Source organism: Chroicocephalus ridibundus, chromosome 10 (assembly GCF_963924245.1).
Source record: "Chroicocephalus ridibundus chromosome 10, bChrRid1.1, whole genome shotgun sequence".
Lineage (NCBI taxonomy): Eukaryota > Metazoa > Chordata > Aves > Charadriiformes > Laridae > Chroicocephalus > Chroicocephalus ridibundus.
This window is the reverse complement of record NC_086293.1, coordinates 2,736,745-2,751,220: the sequence shown is the minus strand read 5'-3', so window position 1 is coordinate 2,751,220 and position 14,476 is coordinate 2,736,745. Positions and strand designations below refer to the sequence as shown.

The 14,476-nt window shown below is 44.1% G+C and overlaps 1 protein-coding gene across 1 annotated transcript; it reads left to right on the top strand.

Moving 5' to 3' along the window:
- The first annotated feature begins 1,107 nt into the window (after positions 1 to 1,107).
- Positions 1,108 to 13,882, top strand: ISY1 (ISY1 splicing factor homolog). The gene is made up of 11 exons (XM_063348031.1): positions 1,108 to 1,176; positions 1,403 to 1,425; positions 3,290 to 3,341; positions 5,068 to 5,133; positions 6,625 to 6,667; positions 6,835 to 6,947; positions 7,106 to 7,223; positions 8,120 to 8,242; positions 10,295 to 10,404; positions 11,514 to 11,600; positions 13,093 to 13,882. The coding sequence occupies exons 1-11, from the start codon at positions 1,174 to 1,176 to the stop codon at positions 13,198 to 13,200; spliced, it is 846 nt and encodes a 281-aa protein (XP_063204101.1). The 5' UTR covers positions 1,108 to 1,173; the 3' UTR covers positions 13,201 to 13,882.
- Positions 13,883 to 14,476: the final 594 nt, after the last annotated feature.

The following is a 14,476-nucleotide window of genomic DNA, read 5'->3' as shown; positions in this document are numbered from 1 at the left end:
CGGGCGGCTGGAGAACGAGGGAGAGTCTTTGTGGCCAGACGTGTCGTGTGGGTTCCCGAGGTGCAGGGAATTTACTTGTGTGGACGTTCCCTGTAGAGGTAGCGGGCTGTGCTGGGAGAATGTGGAGGAGTCTGGTCCATGGGCCAGCCTTTCTGAATCCATGTCTCGTTACGCCGTCACTGTGGGAACCCGGGGATCGGCTGTGTGAATGTGTGAAAGGCCCGCAAAGAGTACACTGCCCTTCCTGGGTGGAGAAACTAAGCACATGGAAGAATACAAAGCTTTTTTTCTGTGGTTTTTTTTTTTTTTGTGAACTGAAAGTGCTGCGCTAACACTACAGGTGACAAGCATGGGATTTCTTTTCCAGAAGGGCTGGTTGCTCCTGCCAAGTGCGAGGGAGCCACCATGCTGGAGTAGAGCACTGCGCAGAAGTACGTGGGTTTTGAGAGAATCCCAGACTGGCAGGGGTTGGAAGGGACCTCTGGAGACCATCTAGTCCAACCCCCTGCCAGAGCAGGGTCACCCACACCAGGTGGCACAGGAACGCGTCCAGGCGGGGTTGGAATGTCTCCAGAGACGGAGACTCCCCCACCTCTCTGGGCAGCCTGTGCCAGGGCTCTGCCACCCTCACAGCAAAGAAGTTCCTCCTCAGGTTTAGGTGGAATTTCCCGTGTTGCAGTTTGTGCCCGTTGCCCATTGTCCTGTCGCTGGGCACCACCGAGAAGAGTCTGGCCCCGTCCTCCTGACACCCGCCCTTTGGATAGAGCACTGACGATCTCCCCTCTCAGCCTGCTCTGCTCCAGGCTGAACAGCCCCAGGGCTCCCAGCCTGTCCTCAGCACGGAGATGCTCCAGTCCCCTCAGCAACTCCGTAGCCCTGAAATCCCTACAGGCTTCAAATCATTCGCAGCGAAAATGCTGTTTTACGTAAGACTAACAGAAACCACTGCGCAACACAAAATTTTGCAGCCGGGAGTTTATAGTTCGGCCCGTCGCCCGCAGCCGACCGGGAGGCAGGATGGTCCCCGTCCATCCCGGGGAGGGGACTCTCGCCCCCGTGTAGGAGACCGAGCTTCGCGCCCTTCCCGCCCCTCCCCGTCCCCGGGCCGCTTCCGCTTCCGGGTCACGGCCCTTCTCCTTCCGGGAGGCCGTTGGCGGGCAACCGGCGGGCGCCATGGTGAGTGCGGGTCCTCTCCCCTTACAGGCTCCCCCGGCGGGCAGCGCTCCCCGCTCCCGCTTTGCCCGGCGATGGGGGTTCGGCGGAGAGTCCCCCCGGGCGGGCCGGCGAGGATGAGGGGCGAGGCGGGGGGCCCGGTGTCCGTCCGTTCGCGGCGGGGGGCGGGCGGGGAGCGAGGCGCTGCCGGGGCCCCCTTCGTAATGCCCGTCTGTTTTCTGTCTTTCAGGCGCGGAACGCGGAAAAGGCCATGTAAGTAGGGCTGGGGCCGCACCCCCCCGCCCCCTCCCCACACACACACACACTTCCCGAGCCGTGGGGACGCGTGTTCGGCCTTTTTTGAAACCCCCGGGAGTTTAATGATGCTTTTTTGGGTACTTCGTGTCCGTGTGGTGCTGGTCTGGAGGCTGTGGGAGCAGGGGGGTACGAGGCCTCTGGTGGCGTGGAGCTGCCTGGCTGTGCGGAGGGGAGACGCTGGAGGAGAAATGTGGTGGCGCAGGGTCGGTGGGTGCTGCGGCTTTGGGCAGGTGCTATCTTTGGAACAGGCCGGATAGGAATTGGTTTAAGTATAATTCTCCTTGCTTGGGAGAGTGGCGTGGGCTAAACCATTGGGTTTTAACAGATTTATTTTTGTATGGGCTTTCCTGGCCGCTTTTCAAAAATGTTGGCAGACCACGTATTTAGAATGACTAGACTAGAGGGTCTTGCAGCCCAGAAAGTCCCCCCGCAGCCTGGGCTCATCCCCAGCAGCGTGGGCAGCAGGGCGAGGGGGGGATTCTGCCCCTCTGCCCCGCTCTGGGGAGACCCCCCTGCAGTGCTGCCTCCAGCACTGGGGCACCAACAGCAGAAGGACACGGAGCTGTTGGAGCGGGGCCAGAGGAGGCCCCGGAGATGCCGTAGGGGCTGGAGCCCTTCCGCTATGAGGACAGGCTGAGAGAGCTGGGGGGGTTCAGCCTGGAGAAGAGAAGGCTCCGGGGAGACCTTCCAGCCCCTTCCAGTCCCTAAAGGGGCTCCAGGAAAGCTGGGGAGGGACTCTGGATCAGGGAGGGGAGCCATGGGACGAGGGGGAATGGTTTTAAACTGAAAGAGGGGAGATTTAGATGAGATATTGTGAAGAAATTCTTTGCTGTGGGGGTGGTGAGCCCCTGGCCCAGGTTGCCCAGAGAAGCTGTGGCTGCCCCATCCCTGAAGGGGTTCAAGGCCAGGTTGGACGGGGCTTGGAGCAACCTGGGCTGGTGGGAGGTGTCCCTGCCCAGGGCAGGGGGTGGCACTGGATGGGCTTTAAGGTCCCTTCCAACCTAAACCATTCTGTGATATGTCTCATGTTTGTTCTTTTTCCTGAAATACCATCTGAGTTTGCAGTAGTAACTCAGAGAGGGGCTGAAGAGACTACAGCTCTCTAATACCTTGCGAGGTGCTCTCTTATCGTGACTCCATCTGGTGCATCTGGGACACTGGATTGGATGTTGTGGTTTTCCTTCTGGAAATACCTCTTAACAGCAGATGGAGCCTAGATAATTGACTTAGATGCAGGGTATAGGTATGCTATTAAAAGGTATTAAATGCTCTCTCAATTGTTTTGTACTTTTAAATGTAATTATTAAATGTCTAGTAAATAAATAAAAATAAAATAACTAAAATAATAAAAAAACTCTAGTCTGTGTAGTCTCTGCTCAGTTGTGAGAGGCTCAAAAGATTTTGATAACATTAATAATCTGGGTTATTGACTGCTGCTTTCCTTACTGAAGCTTTTTTCTCCTGAGTTTGCTTTTTGATGTGTCCCTTGCTAACTCATGTAAGCTTTACATTTGTGCTTATAACTTGTTGATATTCTTTTGCTGCTAATATCTATATACTTACATATATCTATATGCTAAACAGAAAAATTAATTAGCTGATTACCAGGAGTTATATTTATCTCAGAAATTAATCTCTGAGGATTTCTAGTGTTGAAGGAGTCGCTAGCCAGAAAGGCTAGACAATTAATATGTTGAAGCTTTTGTTTTCTACAGACTGTAATTAAGTTCATAATCAACATCCGGAGCAGAACTTGTTCCTAGCAAAATGTAGATTTGTAAAAGTAGATTGTAAAAGTAAATCTGTTTCCTTTCTTTAGGACGGCCTTGGCAAGGTTTCGGCAAGCTCAGCTTGAGGAAGGAAAGGTTAAGGTATGATGTCAGAAAACGAGCTTTTTTATCTGTAATCAAGAGTGGAATGCAAGCCACGTGCAGAGCTGCCTGACCGCTGTCAGAGGTCAGGTGCCAGATACGGGTATCCTATAGCAGCATGGCATGGGTTATCTGGAAAGCAGATTTCACAGTGATGCGAAACAGAAGCGGCAAAGAGAATTTTCTTAACTAAATAACCCATTATAAAATCTGTGTATGTTTATGTCTCAGAGGTGTGTTGTCTTGGCTGCTGAGAAGAAAATGAAAATTGAACCCATTTTTTTTGATGTAATGTATGTAGATTATGTAGTAGTTAAAAAAACAAACAAACAAACAAAAAAACCCAACAAAACCAAACCAAACTACAATAATGTTATAAATGGAGGCAGCAGAAAATTACGTTACTTTTGGGACTGAAGTTACGTCCTTCTGCAACTGCTTACACAGACTGATTCACATACACTTACTGCCAGTAATCACAAGGTTTGTTTGGATTTCTTCCCAGAAGAGGTAGAGAAATCCTCATAATCTTGTTCATTGGTATATTCTGACAAAACAGTAACCATGAAACAGGATCTTCAGAGTCATTGTGAACTCGAGGCTTGCATGAGACGTAACGTTGGCATGTTATTAACCCAGCACGTGATAGCTGTGGATCTGTTCATAATTGTCTTCACTGTCATGCAACTTTTTTTTGATTGGTGTAAGATTGACAAAAAAAATGGACTTGGCAACTTCACAATTTAAAAAACCCCACCACTACAGCGAGAGAAATAGCATCCCTAAACCCACACGGAACCTTAAAGACTGATTCTCAGCTATCTCTGGGTATTCCTGAACATTTTTCACTGAATCTTAACTCAAATTGCAAGAATATTTATTTGGGGATCAGACTGTTCTCAGTAACTTTTTTTTTTGGTACAGGTTTATAATTTTTAATTTTTGGTAACTGACAGAGGAATTCTGGAAACTGACTGAGGTGTCCTATGTTTGCACCTTAAGAAGTGGTGTTTTACACGCGAGTGTGAGCAATATGAAACAGTAAAGTGGAAAACAACAGTTTGGGGAAACTGTAGTGGAAAAGTATCCATGAATAATAGCCAGAGAATAAGATGGAATAGAGTTTCCGGTATACCGTGTGAAGGAAGGCTTTCTAATATATAAAAGGTCGAGCTGTGGAAGTACTATAGGGAAAGGTCACTACGCAGAGTCCTAGAGGTCAGATGCAATATTAGTTTGTTTAAGCAAGTCAATGGACTGTGAAGAAGGTTGGGAAAAAGGTGTTTTGGATAAACTAGTTGGGAGAGTACAAAATTATCTTGGAAAAAATATTACATTATTTAGATAGTAGCAATTGAGAAACAAAGGCCTAAACTTAATCGCTACTTGGAAGACGGAGGATTTTATTTAGGTGCTGGTACGATGGAAATGATGATACAATTCAACTGCCCTAAGTGGAAAGTTAATTTGTATTGAAGAGGATTGTGGGGTGTTTTGAAAAAACACGTGACAGATTTGAAGTAGATTTTTGTATTTTGTGATAGTTTAATTTGGCAGGGCTGTAAATCAGCATTGTTTTCCACTTACTAAAAATTGGTGGGAGCAGAAGGCACTGGAGCTTGGTAGCATAGTTTGGGATTAATCAAGCAATAAAGTTTGCATGAAATGCTGTGAATATATTGATGCTAGGTTAAAACTTCATGGTGTGTGGCTTTCTGTCAAACAGGAACGAAGACCTTTCCTTGCATCAGAGTGCAATGAATTGCCTAAAGCTGAGAAATGGAGGCGACAGGTAATGTCAAGATGTAGATTTTTCTAATTCTACAGTAGGTAGAACTTCAGCGCTTTCCATTTAGACGCCCTGCTTACAATTTTTTTTCAGACTTCTTCAGTATGCTGACAGTTAAATCACAGAATAGTTTAGATTAAAGGAGAAGCCGCTCCCCTAGCATTCACAGCCCATCGGGGGAGTCCCATACACACCACCCGAGTCTGTCACTGCCAGCACCAGGGTCTCTTCGCGCTGGGCAAATTCCTCCTCCTTTGGGCTCGACCCTAGGTTTCCTCAGGCATTGAGTTTTATAAAAATAAATAATTTAATTGAAAGGTACAGCAGCAGGGTCAGCTAGCTGGGTGCCTCCAGAGAGGGACACCGAACAAAGAAACCCCTGGGCAATTATACCCTTTCCATCTCTATACCTGCCCCTCACGCGCTCTTCACGAGTCTTTTAGTCTAATGGTGATTTTTGGTTTGAGGTGTTCTAACACTGTGTTGGATTCTTTTTCTGTGTTGAGGCAGGCTGGCCGTTGACTGCTCTTATCTTGTTGATTTGCTGTCTCTGCTGGTGGTTGTGGCCTCCTTATCTTCTCGTTTACGCTTCGTCTGCACCTGCGCTCGCTGGCAGAACACGGGGAACTGAAAAGTCCCAAACATAGGGAAAACACTACCAAAACATCAGCATAGTTTTCCTCCAACTAAAAAAATAAACACAGCACTGTACCAGCTGCTGGGAAAATTACTAAGAAAAGTTAACTCTGTTGCAGCCTAAAGGCTTCAGCAAATCTAGCTACTCGTGCCAAGTAGAGCTAGGCAAACAGCGTAAATCACACCAAGTAATTTACTCTAATTAAAGCTAAACAACTAGTCTCTCTCAGCAAAGATCATATAGTTCCCCACGGTGTTCAAAGCAGTCCTACCCCATTCAGTTGCTCAGGGCCATGTCCCACTGATTTTTTTTAATACCTTCAGGGATTTGTATTCTGCAACTTTTTGGGGCCCCTGTGCCAGTGTTTGATTACCTTCTTAATGATTTTTTTTTTTTTCCCCTTGAATTTAATCAGAATTTCCCCCATCCCAACTGGTGTTTGTTGCTACTCATCCCATTGTCATGCACCTCTCAAATGGTCTGGCTCCGGCCTCTGTGCACCCTCCCCTGGGTAGCTGAAGACAGCAATAGGTTATTCCCTTTTCGTCTTCTCTTGAGACGGAGCAAACCCAGTTCTCTCTTAGCCTTTCTCTATACTTCATGTGCTCCTGCCTTCATCACATGTACTGCTATAAAAACGTTTACTTCAGTTTTAAGCTTCTGAGATGCTATATTTGTGTCTGAATAAAACCTATGTTGATATTTGAAATTGACAGGCTCAGGTCCATTTTCTAGACCAAAAAGCAAACTTAGAAGTTGGATCTTTCTATGGTTGTGGTGGGTTGTTGGGTTTTTTTAGCTTTTTCTAGCTTTTTTTTTTTTTTGAGAAATTAACTTTTGTGTTCTTACTGAACTAGATCATTGGGGAAATTTCCAAGAAAGTGGCACAGATTCAAAATGGTAAGATTTTTCTAATTACATTCTATTTTTTTGAATCTCCAGTCCTAAGCGGTTTCAGTAGAAATCACATTTCATGTGAACTATACTGTTTCCATTGCATAAATTCTGAAATTACTCTGGTGCTTCTAGTAAACTGCCTAATTTATTGCCTTTTTCCCTTCTAACAGCTGGATTAGGTGAATTCAGAATTCGGGACCTGAATGATGAAATAAACAAACTTCTGAGGGAGAAAGGACACTGGGAATTCAGAATAAAGGAGCTGGGAGGTCCTGATTATGCTGTAAGTGTGGATTATTTTGTGCTACCTGGTTCTTGTGGGGTTGTTTGAACTGGTTTAACATACCTCCTTTCTCAATCCTTTAATCTACTAAGATGCCCAGGAAATACAAGATGCAAAAGGAATACAATTTTAAACAATCAATTCTGTTCATTTTCCAGCGGATTGGACCAAAAATGTTAGATCATGAAGGGAAAGAAGTTCCAGGAAACAGAGGTTACAAGTATTTTGGAGCTGCAAAGGATTTACCAGGAGTTAGAGAACTTTTTGAAAAGGAGCGTAAGTAAATTGCAACTCTTCCCAGACATGGATCTCCCTAGTAATATCTCTTGAGTAGAAGGTCTGTTGCAGTATCTGGGGAATGCGAGTAACAGCATATCCTGGGCTATGCCTGAGATTGGCTAAATGAAATGCTGAACACAAGTAATTAATTAAAAGCTGTTTCTTTGGGCAAAGAGCCCTTTTGGCTGTTTGCAGTTTAATTAAAGAAATAGAAAAAAGTAAACTGTGTTTTCTCCCAGGAGTTCAGAATAGCAAGGACTAATGTTCTGTAGAAACCTTCCAGCATAACAGGTTAATTTTATTTATAAGTTCAAAGTACTCTGAGTTCATAATTTTTAAAAAAAAAAAAGTTGGCTTGAACATAATTTTAGAAGCAGGAGTCAGCGTTCATAATAGGAAAACCTAGATGTAAGTGGATAAAGCCTTATATTTTGATTTATCATAGAAGGAGTGGGAATTACTTGGCCCTGAAAATGAGGCAGGCCTGCTCAATCAGCTTCTTTTTGCCATTCCCATTTCCCAATGGGAATTCCCATTTGCCATTTCCCAAAAACTATGGGAAGTACCACGTGATCTGGGGGATCTTGGGACAGTTTTTTAGTTCCTTTCATATAGTAGTCTTGCTCAGTACTGGGACTCCAGTAGAGGGGGAAAACAACCGTGTTCATGATGGTGTAGAATTGCCACAGGGTGGGAACTGGACAATAGGAAGCTTTGGGTTATGTATTCAAACAGTTTTGGGTGAGCCAGAGTAAAATACCAGTACTTCCGATACTGACAGCAGTTCAGATCATCCGTTGGTAGCCATAGTTGCCGGGAGGCTGGTAGCAACTGGCAATGCCCAGCAAGCTGTCATGTGGACCTGGGTGAACGATAGTCGTGTGTTCTTGCAGCCCTCCCACCGCCTCGGAAAACTCGAGCTGAGCTGATGAAATCCATTGATGCAGAATACTATGGGTACAGGGATGAAGATGATGGTATTCTGGAGCCACTGGAACAAGAGCACGAAAAGAAAGGTATGTGAGATTCAAAACATGTAGAAATCAGTCCAAGAAGGGGTGATGACGGACTCTGAAGTTGTCTTTTCTTTTTTTCCCCCCTGTGGGTGTTGTCTTGTGCTTAGCTGTCAGATTCTGTCACGTAGGTACCCAAATCACTCTTGTGTAAGGCGTTTTCACGGGGCAGAGGCGTGCTTTAGAGTTTGCTTTCATCTTTACTACTGTTAATGATTTAATATTGTCAGCAAGTGATTCGCTATTGAAACAAAATCTCCTTCCCCCCCGCCCCCCCCCAACCTTTTTCATGCTTAAGAATGTAGAAGAGTAGGTTGCAGCAGAGAGATCGTTGGAATTCAAGCAGTTATTTCCCTCCTTTGTGAAAACTGTCATCTGTTGCCTGTCTCTCTCTTATTATTTATCCATAAACATAGCTGTTTAGTTTTCTCGGAGATTAGAGGGGGCCTTCTGGAAACCCTGAAGTCTAGGTGGCCTAGGTTATCTATCCCCATGTCATCTATCTCAGAACTTCAACACGCTTGTGAATATATCTTCCTTTGAAACCCGTACTTTCTCAATAGATAATATTTGTCCATGTGTCTGCTCACTTAGTTCTCTAGCTTTGTTTCTACTGACTTGCTGGGTAAAGACATCAGGATTATGAGTCTAATTCCTGAAACCCTCTTTAAAATTAAGCACTGTGTGCCATCATCTGAAATTTGTGTAGCTTTAAGCAAGAGGCCACCTGCCACCTTTAAGTAAATTACAAGTTGTTGAGCTTGTAACTGTGTTCAGTACTTAGTATCTCTTCGTGTGGTCATCCACTTCTTATATTTATCCCTTCTCGACGTGCGAGTTCATCACAGTATTGTGTTAGACATCATGCCTTGTCGGTTAGATTATAGGACAGGGAGGAAGAGGAGAATAAAGGAACTGTTTCACTTATCTGTGTCCTGCAGCGTAGTCTACAGCCTTAAACCAAGCGAAGGGCAGCTGGCTGGCAGACAACTGATAGCGTAAGAAGGGAAGTTGTGTGGTGCAGCGCTCCCAGAGCAACCCCCTGCTCAGTGTTCATCTTGCTAATTGCAGACAGGAGAGGTAGCTCGTCTGGATTCGTACGGTTATTTAAGATAATTATCATCATTGATAATTGTGCTATTTGAAATAACAGAGCGAGAGATGCTAACAGAAGCAATAGGTGTACTGTTAATGCACAATAGCTAAGATTCTCTTAGGGTCACTTGTCTGGGCTCTTGTGGCTTTTACCTTGTAATCATCAGAGTTACATTTTTGTGAAACGAAGTATTGAAAAAGCTTCTCAATTTGGGGTACTTTTTCTTGTTACAAAACCACACAAAAATGCAGCCACATGCCACTGGTTAGTTAGATCTTGCTTTCTCAGGGCGAGCATTTTAAGGTTTGATCTTTGAGAGCTAGGGGGAATGACTGCTGCCTTCTGTTGTTGTAGGCATTTCGTACTGCCTAGCTGCATTAATCTTGCATCTCCCCAGGATTTTTAGACCCTGGCGATGTCACTGATTAAGCTTCTTAAAATGGGTTTCGGCGCTCTTACTAGCGCTCCGTTAGTGCTAGCGGATCCAGCAGCCTAGCAGCGAGTTACAGAATTGGAATCGTGCTACAGAGTAAGAGACGATACGCTATGCACTGAAAAGAGAGAGACTTATGTGGATGGTCAAGTTAAGGAGTGTAATCATTAATTAACTACACAGTGATCAACATTCCTATAGGTGTTGACATGCTACAGGGCTGTGAGAGACGCGTAGCCTCTGTGACCCCCGTTATTCAGTTCAGAAAGTAGGTTGATATTTATCCGTGACATGTAGAGTGTAAAATCTACCCAAACTAAGGCATTAGCAAGTACCAGACTCACAATGCTAGCATTAGGTTTTGCTCAGATCACGTTGATATTATTTGATTAGATACTACATCAAGGTTCTACAGTAAGCCTGTGTTACCAATGCAGAGGATTTAAGCAGGAAGTTTAAGTCTGTTGGAAAAGCTTTGGAAATAGGACCATGCTGCTTTAAGTTGCCATTTTCCTTTGCTAACCAGTTATAGCAGAAGCAGTGGAAAAATGGAAAATGGAGAGAGAAGCGCGACTTGCAAGAGGTGAGGAGGAGGAGGAAGAGGAAGTAAACATCTATGCTGTCAACGATGATGAGGTATGTGATGGTTAAGGTGATGTAACATTTCATGTGTCTTTTGCGCTGCCTTCTCGGACGTAGAGTTATTTTGTTGAGAACCTGTCTGCTGCTGCGTTCTGCCCTTGTCTGTGCTGAACGTACTATACAATGGTCCCTGTTTGGTAAAAACGGGTAGTAGATGAGTACGCTTGGTCCAAGTTGAGAGAGCGATGAAAGCTGGCAGCTAGGGAGGACTTTTTACTCGAGTGGGAAACAACTAACAGCTGAGACCTTGTTAGGATTTAACTGTCACTGTCTGGAATGCTGGTTATTTGTGAGGGAGTGTGTTGTTAACATTGATCATTCTTGCTCCTAAGCACAATCTACATCCGTAAGAGCACAAGTAGTTCTGTGTACAGTATAACTTCACACTGTCAATGCACAGCAAAGCCAAGGGTTGCTGGGGTCTTGTTTATAGTGGAATCCTGACACAGCAAGGCTTTGCTGATGCTGCAGTCACTGCTGTGACATGGCACTTGTTTCTTTATTCTCCTGGCTCCCAACACCAGTAAGAGAAGTGAGGAACGTTGCCACGCTCTCCAAGGGTACTAGAAGCTAGTTCTTATTTCGCAATCTACGTCTAAGCGGGTTTATCACAAGAATAAAAAAGAGGTAGTCCATAAGGTAAAACTGGTGGTTCCTTCAGCACCCTGTTTTATTTGTATTGTCTCATGATTCATAAGCCCAGCTCTCAGGTGTGAGAACAAAGCGGTACAGAGCTATAAAGGGAAGCAGTACATATATTTTTATAGCACTTGCTTTCTTCTTGGTTAGCTGGCTGCTCTTTTGTTTATAGCTTTGCTGTGGCAGCCGGAGAGCTATGGAAGAGGAGGGAATATAGCTGTACATTCATGCCTATGCCACAGCAGAGGAAAAGCCGATAATCCTGAAAACGTCAAGGAGCAGGATCTGAATGTGACGCTTGTCATTTTCCTTTGTTGTTTGGTGCTGTTCACCTACTACTTGTGTTTGTAGTGTTGATCATGTTCTATCTGGTGCCTTCTGGCAAAGGAAGTAAAAAAGGTTTTCTTTGGATGGCCTCTTTAGAAAGTAAACTTGATGTGGTTTAATTTTTTTTTTTTTTTTAGTCTGATGAGGAAGGTGGCAAGGAAAAAGACGGTGAAGAAGGCCAACAGAAATTTATTGCACATGTTCCAGTGCCATCTCAACAGGAGGTAAGACATAACAAAATTAAGATACGGAGATGCACTTTGGCTTTTGCAAAACACAGGTCTTAACTTGTGGTAGGTCATCAGTAAAAGCATCCTTGATTTGTTATTTCTGTGACTTGACTCTGTATCCGCTTAATCCTCTTGCAAATGCTGTGGAACTGGCTGGAAATACGGTATCAGTGCCATAACCCTTATCACCTGAGAATTTCCAAAACCTTCATAAGTATTACATAAATTGGAAAGTGTTGTGGTGTTACGATAAGATAGCCCTGATTGCCTAATATATCTTTACTGTGCTTTTCCGCTGACGGTCTAACTTTTTTTAAATTCAGTGAGATGATTTCTGAGTTGCAGGATTTGCTCTCCTAAGTTTTCTAAAATAATTTTGGTGGCATGACCTTGAATTGACTATTATATTTTGAAAGTGCTCTAGTGTATGGATAACTTTAACAGCGACAGGTTGTTCGAAATATAACTCAGGCAGGAAGGTTCTGGAGTTACATATCTTTTGGTAGACATGCCTTTACATCACGCAGATAGCATGTGGCCGTTTGTCCCCTGCTGCCATCTTGTCAGATAACGATGCTGTATTCTCCTGTGAAGTCAGGATCCTGCCCATTTAACACAATACACATGTAATGGCTTGTCAAAACTGCAGGAGAGAAATAATGATTGAAAACATTGCTCTATGGCCGATGGTATTCTCTAAATGAAAAGAGCATAACTGAGATTCAAAGCTGGTTTTCTAATACATAGTCACTGGTTTACACAGCAGTCTTTTCTAATTAGATGGTAGGCAGTGTAATCTTTTCTCTTTTTTAGTGGCAAATCACTCCATACCTTCTGCATAGGCATTGTGCCTTGGGATTGTGCCTTCTAGATTCTAAATTACAAAAAGCTACGGTTCAGAACACTTATTTTTGAGAGATGCCCTGTGCAGTTTAGGCAAATACAAAATAATTACTGAGATTAAAACAAGTCTTGCATGTTGTTAGTAGATCTTTAAAGTACATGCTTGTTTAAGAATTATGTGTTGCTGGCACTTTTAGACAAAATGTGGGTCAGAGGTTCGTAGCCATGGCTGATGTGACAGGCACACTCGCTAAACTGTTCTTTCAGGGGTGTGGACTAATGTGGCTTAGCTCCACCTGTTCTGCATTTGTTAAAGCTATGTCCGAGACAAAGTCTGAAACAAAATTCAAGTGACTGTACAGGGAGTGAAATAAAATGGCAGCTACCATCCTAATTAAAAGGTGTGGGAGCATAGATCTGAAATGGAGGCATCTATTTTACTGCTTCTTTTGACTTCCGTGAGCTTCAGCTGAGTATTAAAAAAGGTACTCCTGACTCATCTTAATTCAACTGCCTTTACGCTGGTACACATCTCTGACTTTCACAGTCTGTTTCCTGTGGTTTTCTTCTGTCGCAATAGCTAAGCATGCTAGGTTTTGGCGTCTTAATTAAGCTGAATGTCATCCTATTTTTATACTTGCAGATTGAGGAAGCTCTTGTACGGAGAAAGAAGATGGAGCTTCTTCAGAAGTATGCCAGTGAAACCCTCATGGCACAGAGTGAAGAAGCAAAAACACTTCTAGGATTGTAACATGGCACCAGGATGTCCTGGTTTCTGCATAATCCATCTAAAAGCAGCAGGTTCATATACTCTGGTAGCGATCACTTCTAGCTCCGCAAGTCCCTTTGGGTGGTAAGAGTAAACTGATGAAGTTTCAGTGTGCGCTGCAGCAGGAAAACCATCACTTTGGTTTGTCCGATTGCACTTCAGTGCTGAGAAAGATTAGACCTAAGTTAACTTGTCTCTGCATCTCCAGCGACTGTCTGCAGTCCTTTTGCTTTGTAAAGTGGTCTGTGCAGTGGTGCCTCTTACAGATGGAACCGCAAACCCTGTTACTCCTTAAATCTGGAAGGAAAACTGACTGACGTTACTGCCGTTCTGTCTGCTGTATCCTGACTGTAGGTGTACGCATCTTCCTCAGGTGGATTTTTGCTGAGCTGAGTCCAGAAGTAACTTACTCTGTTATGCCTGGTTAGTTTACCAGAATAGCCTAGAACCTGTTTAGAGGTACCTCGATGGCAGATCTTACGAGTGACTTTGAAGTCGATTTGGTTCTTTATATAACACATGCGATACGTCTAAAAGCTCTTACCCTTCTTGTGGTTTGTAACCGTGCCTGGGTGAATTGCTTAAATGCTGGATATTTCAGCAACTATTGTAAATACTTCCAGCCTTGTTCAAATATTTTTAGTAAAACTTATTTACAACCTGATGTCTTGTTTCATTCTAGCTCAAAGGATTGTGTTGTTTCCCTATTTGTAGCCAAAGAATGGGATCATGAATAGCCATCCACGGAGGGATTTGAAGCTCTGCATCCCCTACTGCTCTTAGCTTGTGTGTCCTGTGGCAAGAGGCAGATTGCAGCAGAGCCTGCTCAGAGTCATAGGGGTGACTGATGTTGTTATATGGGTCTGAACGAAGGAAATTTTCAATTGGCCATCTGCAGCCATGGAGTAGAAGTGCTATCTCAGGAATATAGTATTTAACCACCACGTAACCGTGTCTGGGACTATTTAGAGTTTCTAGATGCTTTTAGTATTCAGCTCTGTTTATTGTAAATAATCCGCTCCAGAACAATCGAAGCTCTAAATTAGAGGCAAGCTTTGTCTTACTTGATGTAAATGATTAAACAAAAAAAAGCCTTGAAAGAGTGGGAAGCATAGCTGTGAAATTCAAATCTTAAAAGAATAAATCAGAAACTCAAGTATTGATTGCAAGCAGACACCTAACATTCCGAACACATCCTTCTCTCTTCCTCTTAACAGCGCAGTTTTCTCTGCTTTGTCATGACACACCAAATGAGTAT

Excerpts from the sequence above, each read along its gene's own strand:
- ISY1 (XM_063348031.1), top strand. Across the intron at positions 6,948-7,105 it reads TGGGAGGTCCTGATTATGCT|CGGATTGGACCAAAAATGTT; the intron begins GTAAGTGTGGAT and ends TTCATTTTCCAG. Across the intron at positions 8,243-10,294 it reads ACAAGAGCACGAAAAGAAAG|TTATAGCAGAAGCAGTGGAA; the intron begins GTATGTGAGATT and ends TTTGCTAACCAG.